The sequence below is a fragment of the Elephantulus edwardii genome, unplaced genomic scaffold (genome assembly GCF_000299155.1).
Source record: "Elephantulus edwardii isolate Elephantulus edwardi_28Jun2011 unplaced genomic scaffold, EleEdw1.0 scaffold00137, whole genome shotgun sequence".
NCBI lineage: Eukaryota > Metazoa > Chordata > Mammalia > Macroscelidea > Macroscelididae > Elephantulus > Elephantulus edwardii.
Window position 1 is genome coordinate 3,401,085 of NW_006399887.1, and position 17,643 is coordinate 3,418,727.

Below are 17,643 nucleotides of genomic sequence, written 5' to 3' on the forward strand. Positions count from 1 at the left end.
GAAGTATCTCAGTCACAAAAGGACAAATATTGCATGGTAGCACTATTGAAAACAGTTGAGGGAGACTGAGAAGAATGAGTTCAGAAATGTATATTGCATTGAAACAGATGAGGGAGAGAACTGTTTAAAATGGATGTGTGGTTAGGGATTTTTGTCATGACAGGAGTCCAGAACAAAGGCTGCATAGTGGAGTGAACCTGGGGGGAGGGATTGTAAAAGGATGAAAGAATTTTTCTTTTACTTTTCCAAGAGGGTAGTGTACCAGGGCAGAGGCTTGGCAGGGGAGAAAAGTGCAACAGTGAATGAATGGAAATCCAAAGTCTCTGTAAATTTTCATTGAAATGAATAATAAATTTAAAAAAAAGGAAGCAAAGATCACGAGACTTTATCTCACATACTTTGAGCATGTTATCAGGAGTGGCCATATTATCTAGGGATGGACATCATTCTGGGGAAAGAAGAGATCAGTAAAAGAGAGGAAGATCCTTAACAAGATGGATTGACACAGTGTCTGCAACAGTAGGCTTAAGCACAGCACATTGTGAGGATGACTCTGTGACTTGGAGCTGATTTGACAGCACCTAATAACGACAAATGGCCATCCATTTTTCTGCTACACTTCTGTGATATTGAGGTGGCTTATACAGTGTTATCATGCTGGAAGCCGCTACAAATATTTCACAACAAACATTTCCGACAGGTTTCTGTAGGACCTCTACAGTACGACAGAGTAAGAACCAAGACCTGGTGACCTCTTTTTAAAAATTGGCCCATGAAAACTTTCTAAGTCGCAGTAGAATCTTGTCTGATAGACTACTGGAAGGATCCCCCATGGTGGACACAGGCCTCAGTGGAGCTTTCAGGCTAAGACAGACTAAGAAACAGACCTGATTATCTACTTCTGAAAGAACAGACCTTTGAAAACTCAGTGATAGAACTTTGTTGGATACAGTGCTGGAGGATGAGCCCCTGAGCCTGGAACTACCACAGTAGACTGGAACATGACAATGATTAGGATGGCTCATGATAGGGCAAGGATCAGATCTGTTGTTCATGTCATCACTGAGTCTTAGTCAACTTGATGACACACCTAACAACAACAAGTGTACTGGAAGATGACTGTCCCCCCTCCCAAGCTGGGAACAGCTGCCTGAGAACCATAATAATGGACAAAGAAAAATAGCAACTGCCTTGAAAATGGCATAGAATGGAACAAAATTTCATACTCTTAAATATAAGGTTACCAGGAATTGGAACACAGTTGATGGAGCCAATTAACAACAGCATGAGATCCACTTCGTAAACTTTGATTAATTTAAGAATAATGATAAAAATAGGACAACATTCCATTCTTGAACAAATATTAATTGTTGAAATGAATAAAATATAAAAAGAGTTTAAAAAGTCTCAAAAATTCAGTGAAATGGAGAGCTGAGTTTTTACTATCATTTAAACAAGCAGAGTTTGAAAGGTTAAAAAATAGCCTATTTCTATAGAACTTAAATCATAAATCCTAGTATCCTATTTTATAAATGGAATTTTGCATCAGGTTCAAGGAGTTCAAGAGATCAGAAGGGAGGGGAGAAAAAGAAGAAAAAAGTAAAAGACATTTTCAAAACATACCAGTTGGGGCGAGGAGATGGCTTCATTTCCCAGCATTTCCTAACCTCTCGCAAGGGATAGCTGCCCCTTTGTTGTGCATAGATATACCAGAAAGGTTGGAAGTTCATGTCCACCCAGACGAAGAAAGATCTGGCAGTCTAATTCCAGAAACTCACCCATTAGAAAACCCTTTGCATGGAGCATATTCTTGATATCTGTAAGGTCTTTATAGATTGGAACTGACTTGATGACAGCTGGTTAGAAGGTACACTAAACCAGGACAAAATGAGTAAATCCTGCCTTTGTTACTAACTGCAGCATTAGGGTAAGCATGAATCCAGTCCCAGAAATACTAGACTGAATCCAGTTCTCACCTCATTGGTAGCTGCTGAAGCGACCCACCCTTTCTCTCTCAGACCCTTGTTTCTTAGACAGAGTTCAAGGCTTGTTGTTGTAGTGTACCATTGAGTCAGAACCGACCCATAGCTGGTTCTCTGGCAGGTTTTCAGAGGCATTTAATTGCACAGGAGGAGATTGCCCATCTTCCCACAGCTGTGGATTCAAACCATGTACCTTCAGGATTACAGCGCAGCTTCTTGCCACCACTAGGCTACCAGAGCTCCCTAGTCCAAGTTGGAAAGATACCTTCTTTCAGACTGACAAATAGCATTTGCTAGAGGACAACCTCTGATCGCTCTCCTTGCCTCTGTGGGTTAACAATTCACTAGAACAACCCACAGAATCTCACAGGCACCATACTTATGGTTATAATTTTATTATCATAAAAAAATATAGATGAAGACATTCATAGCATGAACTCTGAAAGGGATCCTAGCATGACGTTTTCTTGCCCATAGAGGGATAAACTGCCATCTCCCACCCAGTCACTTACCTAGAAGCTCAGCTGAACCTTAGGATTTCTGACTTTAAAAGAACCTCCCCACATGACTGTGCTTTTGCTTTAGTTGTGTACTGGTGAGTTGGAATCGACCTATCACTGACTCTCCAGCAGGTTTGCAGAGGCAGTAAATCACACAGGAGGAGATTGCTGGTCTTTCTTCTGTGGAACAACTGGTAAATTCAAACTGCATACCTTTGTGTTGGCAGTGTAGTTTCCTCCCACTTGGCCACCACTGAATCATGATAGGTGGAGAAAAGGTTGAAATTGTCAGCGATTCAATCTTACTTGGATCCACAGTCGACATCTTTGGCACCAGCAATCAGGAGATTAGAAGACATATATTGAGCAAGTCCCATGTCAGGGACCTTTCCAAAGTATTGAGGAGCAATGATGTTAGTTTGAAGACCAAGATGCATCTAAATCAGGTCATTGTCTTTTCAAGCATTTGATATGTATCTGAGAAGGAATCTGCAGTGAATAAGGGTGACAGAAGAAGAATTGATGTTAGAGAAGAATACCAACTATCCCATCACCTGCCAAAAGAACAATATATATAAGTCAGAATGCCCCTTGGAGGCAAGAATGGCAGAGCTTTGTCTCACCTACTTTGGACATTTTGCCAGAAGAGACTATTCTGTAGAAAGGGACATCATGCTTGGAAAGGTAGAGGGTCAGTGAAAGAGAGGAAGAGCTTCAATCAGCTAAATTGACACTGTGATTACAACAGTGAGCTCAAGTATATCAGCAGTGTTAAGGATGGCACAGCATAGGACATGGTTCAGATCTGTTTGTAGAGTTGCTGGAGTGATATTTGATTTGATGGCACTTAACAGCAAGCTACTGGAACTTCTTTCAGACTGTCAACTAGCGTTTGCTAAATGACAGCCCCTGATGATTCTTATTGCCTCTATGGGTTCAACAATCCACTGGAACAACTCACAGCATACCATACTTAGAGTTGCACTTGTATTCCAATCAAAAAGAATACAAATGAAGAGACGCATAGGGTGGCCTATGGATTTCAGGCCTCCCTACCTGACCCTACTAGATTGCTCCCAGGTATTCCCTTCTGCTCTGGGAAAACTCCACTTATTAGTGGTAGGTGTGGTCCAGCTCTCAGGAATCAATACAAAAGGCCAAACTGCATTTTTCTCAGGTGACTCACAGAGGAAATAAAGAGGAACCAGTTGCCTCTTTATTGCCTCCTTAATGAGTCATTTCTCATTGCACTCAGGGATTCCCAGGGAGATGGTGTTTCTGGAGATTTGAGACCAAATATAACATCTGTGCAATTTCTTTTTTAAATATTTTTTAAATTATTATTATTTATTATTCATTTTAATGAACATTTACAGAGACTTTGGATTTCCATTCATTCATTGTTGCACTTTAAAGAACACAGCTTAGGGCTTGAATTAAATAAACAAGCAATAAAAAACTAAACTGACTGTATCAAATTATTTCCCAGTCACAGTAACTTAATTGTGCTCATGCAAAACCTATATGTAGACAAAGAAGCAGTTGAACAGAACAAGGGAATGAACACTGCATGGCTTGAAGGTTCTATCTTTTCTCCATACCTGTTCAATCTGTATGCTGAGCAAATAATTTGAGAAGCTGGACCATATGAAGAAGAATTTGCTATCAGGTTTGGAGGAAGACTCATAAAGAAACTTCATGATGCAGATGACATACTTTGCTTGCAAAAATTGAAGAAGACTTAAAACTCTGAAAAAGATCGAATGAACACACATACACACACACACACACACACACACACACACACACTTCTTCAATATGGTTTACATCTAAACATCAGAAAACAAAACCCTCACAGCTGCACCAATAGGCAACATCATGTAAAATGGAGAGAAGATTGATGTTGTCAATGATTTCATTTAACTTAGATCCACTGTCAACAAGTGCTGGAGAGAAAGGTTGTCAGTGTAAAGACTAAGGTATGCCTGACCCATGCCACAGTATTTTCACTTGTTTCCTAGGCATTGTGAAAACTGGATGATGAATAAGGAAGATCAAAGAATTAGAATTACCTTAGAATTGTGGTGTTGGTGAAGAGAATATACCATGGCCTGCCAAAAGAACAAACCAACCTGTCTTGGAGAAAGTGCAATCAGGGTGATATTTTTGGAAAAATAAGAGGATCAGCAAAGAAGAAGATCCTCAGTGATTTGGATTGACACAGTGACTGCAGCAATGGGCTTGAGCATGATGGAGAGCATGAGGATGGCACAGCACAGGGCAGAGTTTTGATCTGTTGTTCATAGGTTCGCTATGAGTCAAAGTCATCTCAAGGGCACCCAACAACAACAACAGAGCATGGTCACCCTTCACAGGGTGTCTGAGACTATAAACTGTATCGGGAGTACTCTACCTCATGGTTCTCCAACAGGACTGCTGACGAGTTCAAATGACTGACCTTTAGATTTGTGCTGTGCGGTACATAACCCACTACGCTACAGGGGCTCCCTTGAGCTAGACTAATCAGTACGTAATACAGTTGTTGGTTATCTCATTTCAGCTCAGTCTCATGGTGAGTTTATGTATGAAACCTTGCCACATCCTATGCCATCTCCATGATCGCTGGTATGTTTGAGTCCATTAAGCTGTCATGTCAAGCTCTCTCATGAGACTTACCCCTTTCCATTGGCTTTCTAAAGCACAACATTGTCCTTTTGTAGCAATTGATCTTTCCTTATGATGTGTCCAGACTCAGTCAGGGAGTCTCACTATCTGCAGTTCGAAGCACTATTAATGACTTACTGCTTGTGATAGTAATGTGTTCATTCTTTTGGCTTCTCTAGTGAATTCAGTATACTTTCCCATTGCCACAGTTCAGATGTATCAGTTTGCCTCCTGAATTCCTTTTTTCCAAGAATTGCTTAACGAAGTTAGCTACTGTGATTATTTGTTGTGGCAAAAGAAGAACTAATGAAAGTGTAATCAACTTATCTACAACATTATTTTAAAAAAATCCTGCATTGGGGTAATTTCCATTCCAGCAATTTATTAGAGGATTAAAAGAAATACTGAGATTAATGAAGCATCTTTGTATTTTTCTTCTATAAAACACAATCCTTTATAAAATGTGTATCTCACCGAATGTGGACATAAGCCAGTTAGATACACTTTTGTAAGAAAAGAGCAGAGGTTCTTTGAATCGAAAACAATTGATTTTTTGTGATTCAAGAAACATTTCTTGGAACTCTAGAGGACTGTAGTCTTCAATATAGACTGAAGCTCAACATCAATAAGACAAACATTCTCACCCCTGGGCCGATTGGTAGATGAAGAAGAAATTGGCGATGTTAACAGCGTCAGCTTTCTTGGCTCCACAGTCAACACTCTTAGCACCAGCAGTCAGGAAATCGAAAGATGAATTGCACTGGGAAAATCTGCTGTCAGAGACTGCTCCAGAGTACCGAGAAGCAATAATGTAGCTCTGGAGACTAAGGTGTGCCTGATCCAGGCCATGGTTTTCACAGTTACTTGCTATGCATCAGAGAGCTGGACAGTGACTAAGGGTGACAGAAGAAGAATCAATGCCTCTCATTTGTGGTGCTGAAGAAGTCTTGAACATACCATGGAAAACCAAGAATACAAATAAGTCTGTCTTGGAGAAGGTGAGTTTCTTCTTGGAGGCTAGAATTTTGAAGCTTCGTCTCACATACTTTTGGCATGTGGCCAAGAAGGACTGTCCTTGGAAAAGGACATCATGCTCAGAAAGATAGAGGGACAGCACAGGAGAGGAAGACCCAGATAAAGTGGATTGATACAGTGACTGTGATGGTGGGCGTGGGTGTGTTGGAGTCACTGAGACTGGCTCAGAGCAGGGCAGGTTTCAGAGCTGTTGTACATAGGGTCACTATATGTGTTGCAAGCAACTCAGTGGCACACAACAGTAACAAAAAACTGGTGGCCTAGTGGCAATAAGTTGTGCTGTAATCCTGAAGGCACACAGTTTGAGACCACCAGCCACCCAGCAGGAGAAGGATGGAAAACCTTCATGTGATTAATTGCCTCTGAAAACCCGCTGGAGGGTCAGCAATGGGTTAATTCCAACTTGATGGTACCAACAACAACTATTGAAATTGGCAAAATGTGCTTTTGGAAATTTTGAAATGGTTGAAGAATTCTAAAAATGCCAATAATTGTAAAAAAAGAAACACTTATTAGATGTCTGTAGTATTGGGATGCTTGAGATTATGTTAACTTAGCTTCCCATTATTGACATTCTTCCAGAGACATACAAAGAAGCCTGGGCGATGTAACAGATAAAACACTTGGCTATTAACCAAAAGGTCAGTGGTTAAAGCCCACCTGCTGTTCTTTTTATACTCTGCCCTATACAGTCACTATGAGTTGGAATTCATTCAACAATAGTGTATTGGGGTGAGTCATACCAAGGGTTCTGTGCTAGACAGATCTGCTGTGTCTATATATTTCTCATCAGTTCCATCTGTTCTTTTATTTTAGGTTGTCCATGATGCTAACACACTTTACATATTTGCACCTAGTGCACAAAGCAGGGATCGGTGGGTAAAGAAGTTAAAAGAAGGTAAACCTCATAAAATGAAATATTTATCTGTAGAAAATGTTCTAACATTGTTATGACTAAAGCAGGAATTCAGAAAATGTATCCATGGCAGTTATAATCTTTTCATCTTCAGTAACGGCTTATTGAGGTCTTACTGCTACTGTACCTGATGTCAACATCCTGAAAATAACTTCCCTTTTTGGAAACCTAGTTCCTTCACATATTTGTAGATGACAAAGTGCTGGACTTTTATGATCAGTAGGACTTGGTAGTTTTGAAGAAATTGCTTATGTAGTTAACATTTGATCAGAGAAGTCAGTGGTGTGGATGAATTGGCTGGTAGGTAAAATAGTTAAAAGAATTATTTGTTCTGCACAATTGTCATCACTTTGGGGAGAAAAACAGTGGTGGACTGACTTTTGCATTTTTTCCATCATGATCTAACATGACCATCTAGTAACACAGATACTTCATCAAAAAAAAGGAAGTGAATGAGAAACATGTGACTTTTGGGAGGGAAAATCAGGTGCTGTTTTGAAATTTTTTTCACACAAAAAAAGAGGCGTATCAAAGGAATAGATTGTGATTGACTATATAGCAAAACATTTTATAGTCTCTGTTTTCTTCCACTGATCATTTTTTTACATGTGAATTACAGAAATAAAGAACAACAATAATATTATGATTAAGTATCATCCAAAATTCTGGGCAGATGGAAGTTACCAGTGTTGCAGACAAACTGAAAAACTAGCACCTGGATGTGAAAAATATAACATTTTTGAGAGCAGTAAGTATTGAATTTATTCTGTAACTGCGTATTTAGAATGTCTATGTTGTCTCTCTGGTCAGAGTGATATGGCTAATTTATTAAGTAATTAGAAAATTGAGAATGAGGTTATAAAATCCTTTTTGTTTTTATTTCTTTTTATTAATATTTTAACAAAAGTTTACCGAAAACTTGGATTTCCATTCATTCAGTGTTGCACATTTTCCTGCCTACCCCCCAGTTCATTTTTCTCTTTAAAAATATTCTTTCATTGTTGCACAATTTCCTCCCTCCCCCTACCCCCAGTCTACTTTGCTGTGCACCTCTCATTCTGGACTGTTGTCATGCAAATAATACCTAATCATATATTTCTTTTAGATAGTTCTTTCCCTCATCTCTTTCAGTGTAGTGTACATCATTTATCCCATCTTTTCTTAGTTTTTCCCCAAACCCCATATTAGTCCTGTTTTATAACTGTGGGATTATGCAGTATTTGTCCTTTTGTGACTGAGATATTTAATTCAGCATAATGTCCTCCAGGGTCACCCTTTCTGTAGAATATTTGTTGAGTTCCTTGTTTTTCAGTGCTGCATAGTACTCCATTGTGTGAATATACCAAAGCTTCTCTATCCATTAATTTGTTAATGGACACTTGGGTTGTTTCCATCTCTTTGCTATTGTGAAAAACAGCAATAAATATGGGTGTGCATGTATCTGTTTGAGTGGCTGTTCTGGTTTCTTTGGGGTATATTCCCAATAGTGCAATTGCTGGATCAAATGGTATTTCTATTTTCAGCTTTCTCAGAAAGCACCATACTGCCTTCCAGAGTGATTTCACCATTTCACACTCCCACCAACAGTGAATAAGGGTTCCAGTTTCTTCACAGACTTGCCAGAGTTTGTTGTTTGCTGCTCTGTTGAAATTCACTATTGTTACTGGGGTTGGATGATAGCTCATAGTTGTCTGTGAAATATTTTCTTTTGGTTAAGTATGGCCTGCATGCTTTCTGTCACAGTATAAGATCAACTCAGCAACAACTCATTACTATTAAGAAGTTGGAAGCCGCTCCTAGCTGACTCTCTAGTGAGTTTTCAGAGGCTTAGACTGTATGAGAGCTGGTGGATTTGAACTACTGGTCTTTGGGTTAGCATCAAAACTCCTTACATGGCCAGCAGGACTCCTTAGTGTAAAGGTATAGCTGGTATATTTTGTAAAAATAATTTTATAGTTAGCAAAGGACCATCTTGTGGACTTAGTATATTTTTTGGAACTTTTTCCCTCAACACTTAAGCCTGATAAAATGAATGTATTAAAAGTGGGAATTCAGTGTGATATCAACAGCAGCTTTTTTCTTAATGTTAATTCTTATATATACTTTAATAAATAAACTATATCCTGGCATGTAACTAGAAACCTTATATAACAGTGTATCTGCAACCTGAGTGGGATTTAGCCTATGGGGCGCTGTTGCTGCATACTTTCGAGTCAGAACCAAACCACAGCCGACCCTCCAGTGGGTTTTCAGGGCACACAGGAAGAGATTGCCCATCCTTCTCCTGCGGAGCAGCTGGTGAATTCAAACTGCATGCCTTTGTGATTGCAGCACAGCTTCTTACCACTGGGCCACCTGAAGTCCCAATGGGGCATAATGGTGTGGATTTTAGCAGTGACTTCACAGCCTTTCAGAGAAGTAAGGTACTATCATGATACCCATATGTGAATGTTTTGATGAATAAGAATGTCCTGGGTTCATTTTGACCCTTAAAGTCCCTTACAAACTGTGGAGGCAAAAGTAGCATTTAGATATAAGCTGAAAACACAGACATGTAAAATTTTAGTACTCTAAAATAATGATTGGATTTGGCACACTGATACAATTCTTGTCTTCTATAAGATTTGATTCCTTGTCAGTGTACCTGAAGTTTGGTCACACTTACCAGTCAGTGTAGAATTTTGTGTTGCCATGATATTGAGCAGGTGTCACTGCAGTTTCCAGATTAGGAGAGATGAGGAAGAAAAGTCTCCCAGTCTACTTCTAAAATTAGCCAATTAAACTCAAGCTGTTCCTGATGGTCTGATCCCACTAGCACAGGGGATCACCATGAGTTAAAAGTCAGTTCTGTGGCAGCTCGCTTAGCTGGCTAGCTCTGCTATTACAGAGATACCACTGGGGGGTGTCTTTAACAAACAAACAAACAAAATATCTTTCTTTCTTCCAGTTTAGGAGGCTAGAGTCTAAATTAAGAAGAGCTGGCTCTAGGGAAAGAATTTCTCTCTGTATTTCCTCTTAGAAAAGTTATCCAGTGCAGGAATTTAGGTCCAAAGGATGCACCCTGCCCCAGCTCTTTTTTGTCTTTTTTGTTGTGGTGGTGGTGTTATTCATGTTCCCCTCTCTGTTCAAGTTTTTCCTCCTTGGAAAATAAAGTCTCTTTGCATAAGATCTGGTTCTCTTGGGATTAAATGTGCTGCACCTCACTCTTAATCCTTTTACAACTATTAGCTGTAACAGATTGTCACTGGTATGTGCCGTCAAGTTGTCTACAAATCCTAGAGACCATAAGAGCAGCAGATCTGACTCTCTCCCTGTCCTGTGTGCCCTGAGGCTCTCCGGCCTGCCCCAGCCCATTGTGGTAGTCACTGTGTCTGTCGGTCCATCTCACTGAGGGCCACCTTCTCTTCGGCCAGCTCTCTACCTTTCCCAGCAGGCTGTCTCCCTCCCAAGGCTGGTTCCTCCTGACAGTAGGCCCAGAGTGAGACCATGCTGCACCATTCTCAGGAAAACTCTGGTTGCTGACTAATAGCTACCCTCCATTGGGTAAATCCAAAGCTGTAAATATTTTTTTTTATTTTATATTAGTTTATTTATAAAATTTGAAAATATTCTTTTTCAGGCCAGATTCTTCAAATTTCTCTTACCTTACCACCCATCAAACTGTACAACCTCATGATTAACCCTCCCCACCCTCCACATCTTCATCCCTCTGTTTCCACCCTCCCCCTGCTTGGATTTTTATACTTATTATACAATAATGGTTTTATACAATATTTGTCCTTGTGGGACTGAGGTAGTTCACTCAGCATCATACTCTCCAGTCCTTCCCATGTTAGATAATGATTTATAAAATCATTGCTCCTATGTGCTACATAGTATTCCGTTGTGTGATTGTACCATAATTTCTCAATCTATTCAATTGTGGTTGGACATCTGGGCTGTTTCCATGTTTTTGCAGTGGTGAATAACCCTGCTGTCAGCATTGGTATACAAATCTGTTTTTGCCTTAGTTCTCATTTTCTCAGGGTATATTCCAAGCAGTGGAATATCTGGGTCATATGGAATTTCTATGTTCAACTTTTTGAGGAAATGCCAAACTTCCTTCCCGAATGGTTATACCATTTTACAATCCCACCAACAATGTATAAGAGTTCCTATTTCACTATATATATCCCCTCCAAAACTGTAAATTTTTATGGGAGGAGACTATCCTGGCTTTCTCTCATGGTGTGGCTGGTGGAATTGAACCGCCAGGCTCTAGGTTAGCAGACCAATTCATAGCACACTGTGCCATCATTACACACTTTTTTTTGTGATTGCAGCACAACTTCTTACCACTAGGTCACCAGAGCTCCTACACAGATATTTTAAAGGGATACAATTTAATTTAATCCATAAAATATCTAAGAACAGTAATGATTGGCTTTGCTGTGTTTCTCCTTTCCTATTGCCATGATGCAAAATACTCATTGCATCAGTCAGATCTGTTCAATAAAAGTTCTAGATGCAAACAAAATGGCCATTCTGTGTACATGCTGCATTGTGGACAAAGCCAGACCAGATTCAGCTCTATGAGTCCTGGTGTCATGATTCCCGTGGTGAAAACCATTTGAGCACATTATAAAGAAGGCCCAAGTTTCTAAGGCTCTTACTTGTTTGCTATTTTCCAACCTTTTATTCTTTTTTCTTAAAGCAACCATTATTTTCGTTTTAGATATTATTGGTTGATAGCATCTCTAACCTGATTTCTTTTGTTGTCATTTTTCAGGTATAAGAAAAGCACTACCTCCAGCCCCAGAAACAAAGAAGGTAGGAAGGCTTGAACTTTTGGAAGCATTTATTGAGCGTTTATTGAGTGTGTTTGTATCAATTCACATGACAGCTGTTTTCCCTCTGAATCATAGTTAATACCTTATTTGATTTCCCCCTCCTTGGTATCAAATAATATTAATTTAATTGTGTCATCAGTAGGGCTTTACATTATTGCTTAATGACGTCTGTAGGTAGTGTAAGACTTTAAAGATGAGTTCAAACTTAAGGCCTTACTGATATGCTAAAGGAACAACTTCAGTGATTTAATTCAATGCCTTTGAGGAGTGAAATGTGGCAGGAAAAAGACACATTTTGTACCCACTAGCACCTATAGTCTGCCATAGGTGATTTTGGGTGAGTTACTTAAATCATTGTTTTTGCAACTGCAAGATGAAAATTATTCAACTCCATTTCATGGGATAGATATTAAAAGTTTATGAGAAAAAAGTATTAGGCTTTAAGTAGTGTGCCTTGCTTGTAATAGAAATAAGAAGTTAATTTAATTTTTTTTTAAAAAGTGAACTGATGGAAGGGCCTGTAGTGTACCTTACTCTACTGCAGACCACTTGCAAGATTGGTCTAACTATAGTCGTGCTGGTTTCAGCTCACACAGCTCCTGGTCTTCTCCCTTTCATTGTTTAATGACAGCTTTTACTTGTCTCCAATATCCTGAAGCCCACCCAGGAGAGATCCAGTAGCATCAACATCTTCCAACTCCAAGGAAGAAACTTGAGGTTATATTAGGAAGTTTTGAGCATGCTATTTTGTTCTACGGTGATATGTGACTCATAGAGTATTTTGCCTGAGACCAAATTAAAACAGAAGACTGCTTTTAAACATTATCTTATTTTTTTTTTTTCAGAGAAGGCCTCCCCCACCAATTCCTCCTGAAGAAGAAGATAATGGTGAAGAAGTAGTTGTAGCAATGTATGATTTTCAGGCGACAGAAGCACATGATCTCAGATTAGAGAGAGGTCAAGAGTATGTTATATTAGAAAAAAATGATGTTCATTGGTGGAGAGCAAGAGATAAATATGGGTAAGTGTCCTCTGTGTAAGGAGTCCTGGTGGCATAGTGCATAATGTATTGGGCTGCTAACCAAAAGTTTGGCAATTCAAATACATCAATCAGCTTCTTCTCATGAGAATTATAAGCAGTCAACTCTCATGAAGATTTACAACTCCAGAAACCCAGTGGAAGAATGCTATGACTAGGACTTGACTCAGTGGGTTTGCTTTATTCTCTGTGGGTTTCTTTGTTTTAGTGTTGAGTGAGAAAAGGATGAGCTGTGCTATTATGCAATGAGACTAGATGACCTGATTATAAGTGAAAGTGAACATTATTACTTTGCAGAACACAGTGTATCCTTAATGATTACGCATGTAAATTGATCAGTAATGTTTTTTTTGAAGTTAGAATACATTACACTGTTATTTTTTTCATCTGTTACATGTCTTATTTTATATCTTATCCTTAGAGGAAATTATATTTTATGTTGTCCAGTCTCTGCCACTTCATCTTCCCTCTCCCAGCAAGTAAAGTACCATATTTATTCAAGTGGCATAAAGAATGCCATTGCACTTATAATGCTTGGAAATAATGAAATTAAGTAAAACAATGATGATATATAGTTGTTGTTGTTGTTGTTGTTGTAGTTATGTGGCGTTGAATCGCTTATGACTCATAATGACCCTGTGTACAACAGCCCTAAACCTGCTGTGTCCTATGCCTTACAGTCAAATGCCTTTTCATAGTCAATTAAACACAGACATTCCTCTGGTACTCTTTACTTTCAGCCAAGATCTCTCTGACATTGGCAGTAATGTCTCCAGTGCCACAATCTCTTCTAAACCCAGCTTGTATTTCTGGTAGTTCTTTGTTAATGTACTGTTTAAGTCATATTTGGATAATCTTCAGCAGGATTTTACTTCTGTGTGATATTAGTGATATTGTTTGATAATTTCCACACTCTATCAGATCACCTTTTTGGGGGATAGGAATCACTCACTCCCGGTTTTTTCCTACAGTTTCCTAACATTTTTCTCCTAGCAAATCCTAAACATCGTATCACTTGTGTGTTATTATTTTTTACACTGTTGTTGTTGGTCGAGTTGGAACTGACCCATAGCTGACCCTCCAGCAGGTTTTCAGAGGCAGTTAATTGCACAAGAGCAGATTGCCCATCTTTATCTGGGAGGACAACCGTTGCACAAAAACTGCGTGCCTTTGGGTTTGCAATGAAGCCTCTTGCCGCCATGTCATTGTTATGCCTAACATTTTTTTAAAGAAATCTGTAAACTTTCCTCTCATGTTTGTTGGGCATGAGGAAGAGTCCAGATGAAACCTCATATATCATATATCTAAACATTTCTCATTTGAGAAGCTACGACGAAGACGTGGCATTCTTCTGGAGGAAGACTCATCAACAACTTGCATTATGCAGATGATACAACCTTGCTTGCTGAAAGTGAGGAAGACTAGAAAAGCTTACTGCAGGTGAAAGAATACACTATTCAAAATGGGTTACATTTCAGCATCAATAGGACAAAAATCCTCACCCCTGGACCAGAAAGCAACATCATGATAGATGGAGAGAAGTTTGAAATTGTCAAAATTGTTATCTCTCTTGAATCCACAGTTCACACCCTTGGTACAGGCAGTCAGGAATCAGGGGGCATAGTGCATTAGGAAAATGCACTGTCAAGGACCTGTCCAAATTACTGAGGAGTGGAAATTGAAGTTTGAAGACCATGGTGCACCTGATTCAGGCCATCACCTTTCAGTCACTTTGTATGCTTTTGAGATTTGGACAATGAATATAGATGACATAAAAAGGATTTATGCCTTTGATTTGTGGTGTTAGAGTATTGAACATATTGGACTGCCAAGAGAACAAACAGATCTGTCCTGGAGAGGGTGAACCCAGACTGCTCCTGGAAAGCAATGATTTTGAAGCTCCATCTCACATACTTTGGGCATGTTACCAGTTCTTGGAGAGGGACATGCCTGGAAGGGTGGAGGGATAGCACAGGAGAGGAAGACCCTGTATGAGATAGATTGACACAATCACTGGGGTAATGGGGGTAGGTGTGTTGAAGTCCGTGAGACTGGCTCAGGATAGGGTGAGGTTCAGAGCTGTTGTACATCGTCTTGAAGTCCACTTGAATAGCAGTGCACTGACAGTACATAACAGCAAAAAGTCTTGTATCTATGAGTTGTAAAAGAGTCTTTTTGCCTGGCATGTGGTCACCAGTTTGGGTCTGGAATCCAGGTTGAGAAGTTGTCTTGGAGCAGCCAGATTCTACAGAGGTTTGTTTTCTGGTTCTGGTGAGGCTTGGGGGAAATGTTTACTTGCAAGTGGGTGTGAGCTGATGGGATTTGGCCTCCTATTTAAAAAGGCATTTGGGCCCTAGGTTTTAATTGTTGTAGGTCAAACATTCTTGTAAGTGGTATAGCACTGTTCTGTCCATTTGCTGTACAAAGTTAACTAGTTGCTGTGATGCTAAACACTGTGACACTGATGTGTTAAAGGTAAACATTAGGTTATCCACAGTGAACCATGTTTGATGGAGCTCTCCAATTAAAACAGGCTTGGAAACAGGAGTGACATACACTTCTGAAATATCTTGCCTCCAGGAACTCTATGAATTTGGAGAAACAATGAAAGTTATACAGGTGTTCAGGTCTTTCATTCATAGAGTCGCTATGAGTCGTGTGTGACTCTACGGCACTTAAAACAACAAAATTATAAGGTGTTTATTTTTTATTACTTTATTGTTGGTTGTGGACCTAGACCCTTCAACACAATCTATTACATCTTTAATCTGTTTGAAAAGAATGAAAAAGATCCTTTGGGAATAGATTATGATGTAATAACACTTGCCAGGCCTGGGGGAGAAGGAATGTTGTATTTAGAGTATATGGTCCTTTCAGCATCAAAGCTAAAGGGACTTCCACTTGGAAAAACAGCCTTTTAAAATATCCGGCATGGATTCCAGACTCTTGTTAAGACTTTAAAATGGAGTGAAGGCTCCATTTTAAGACTGCCCTGTTGACACACAATACAAGAGCTTCTCATTTTCTTGACTGCTGTTATGTAGATGTAGATTGTGGATACAAGTAAAATGAAATCCTTGGCAACTTCAACCTTTTTTCCATTTATCATGATTTTGACTGTCAGTCCAATGATAAGGATTTTTGTTTTCTTGATCTTAAAGTGTAATCTGTATTGATTTTCTGCAGCAAGTGTTTCAAGTTTTCCTAACTTTCAGCAAGCAAAGTTGTGTCGTCTGCATAAAGAAGGTTACTTATGCTTCTCCCTTTATTTGTGATGCCACATTCTTCTTCATATAGTTCAGCTTCTCGAATTATTTGCCCAGCACATAGGTACAGAGAAAGGATACAACCTTGACTAGTTTATGCATACCTTATTTCAAGTTCCCACCCACTAACATGGTGAAATTCAAAGTTGATGATTAGGAAAGCCATTTTGAACAATAAACCCTTGACCCCACAGTGATTTTTGGAATAATGAGTTGATGATTGAATTTCCTCTAGTAATCACAGTGGTAACTAATAACTTTTACATGCTATTATGGATGCTTACATGTTCAATTGTAATTTGTTTCAATTCATTGCTGTTATTCTTTTTGCTTGAATTAGCTTCTCTTAGGCCAGTGGATACTCTTTTAAAGCTGGAGATTCCATTAGCTTTCTGTTTAAAAAGCCAGTCTTCCTTGCATTTTGACACAATGAAATTATTTCCTTATATTCCCCCCCCCCCACACCCCGAACAAATCTGCAAACTTCCCTTTCTCTAAGAAATGCTAGATTCTTTAAGTCAGAAATTGTATTCAGAGACAACAGGTGGTGTGCTGGGATTCTAATCACTTCTGGATTGTCATTGCTTCTAGACAGTACCCAATGCAGTAGTAGTAATATGCACGCATTTGTGGGTGTGTGTGGATGGATAGAGATAGATAGATAGATAGATAGATAGATAGATAGATAGATAGATAGATAGATAGATAGATGATTATAGATAGATAGACAGACAGTTGAGTTTAAGATGATAAGATTTTAACTCTGTTCTTTGACTTTGTAAGTGTATGTCTCATTCCTACCAATATAAAGATCGTAGCTGACCCTCCGGTGGGTTTTTAGAGGCTATAAATCACATGAAAATATATTTCTTATCTTTCTTCCGTGAATTCTCTGGTGGATTAGAGGCTGACAGAGAGACCTCACTTTTGGGAAAGCAGCACAGCTCACTATGGACTATGCCTTGAGAGTATCTCTTTTATTTAACTTTTGGTCAATTAAAGAGTGATTGTTAAACTTTCTAGTTCATACAGGTTAATGAGGGTAAAGTTTCAGATTCTTTGGGCCCATGACAGATCTTCTCAATTCAAATTTCTCTAATATGACCGCAAATGTTGACAATTTAATAAACTCCTCACATGATACTGTATTTGTCTGCTAAAAAAGATTACTGTGTGACATCCCAAAAGATTTGAAATTATAAATGCTAAAGGAGCCTCATGGTCTTTTGGAAGAGCTCTGAACCTACTCTGAAGTCCAAAGTTCAATTTCCCTTTCTGTTATTTCATTGCCTTGGGACCTTGGGAAAGTCCTTTAAGTTTTTTAAGCTTTTGTTTCATACCTACTTCAAAATATTTATGAATATCAAATCTAGAAGTGCTTTGTAAACTGTCAACCATATATATATATATAG

At 39.0% G+C, this 17,643-nt stretch overlaps 1 protein-coding gene across 1 annotated transcript in view; it reads left to right on the forward strand.

Moving 5' to 3' along the window:
- Nucleotides 1-17,643, forward strand: part of TEC (tec protein tyrosine kinase) — a 145,257-nt gene that overhangs the window by 88,025 nt on the left and 39,589 nt on the right. The window contains exons 3-6 of the mRNA XM_006894160.1: nucleotides 6,998-7,079; nucleotides 7,717-7,845; nucleotides 11,866-11,906; nucleotides 12,772-12,947. Of these exons, the coding sequence (XP_006894222.1) occupies nucleotides 6,998-7,079; nucleotides 7,717-7,845; nucleotides 11,866-11,906; nucleotides 12,772-12,947 (428 nt within the window). The remainder of the gene's footprint in view (nucleotides 1-6,997; nucleotides 7,080-7,716; nucleotides 7,846-11,865; nucleotides 11,907-12,771; nucleotides 12,948-17,643) is intronic.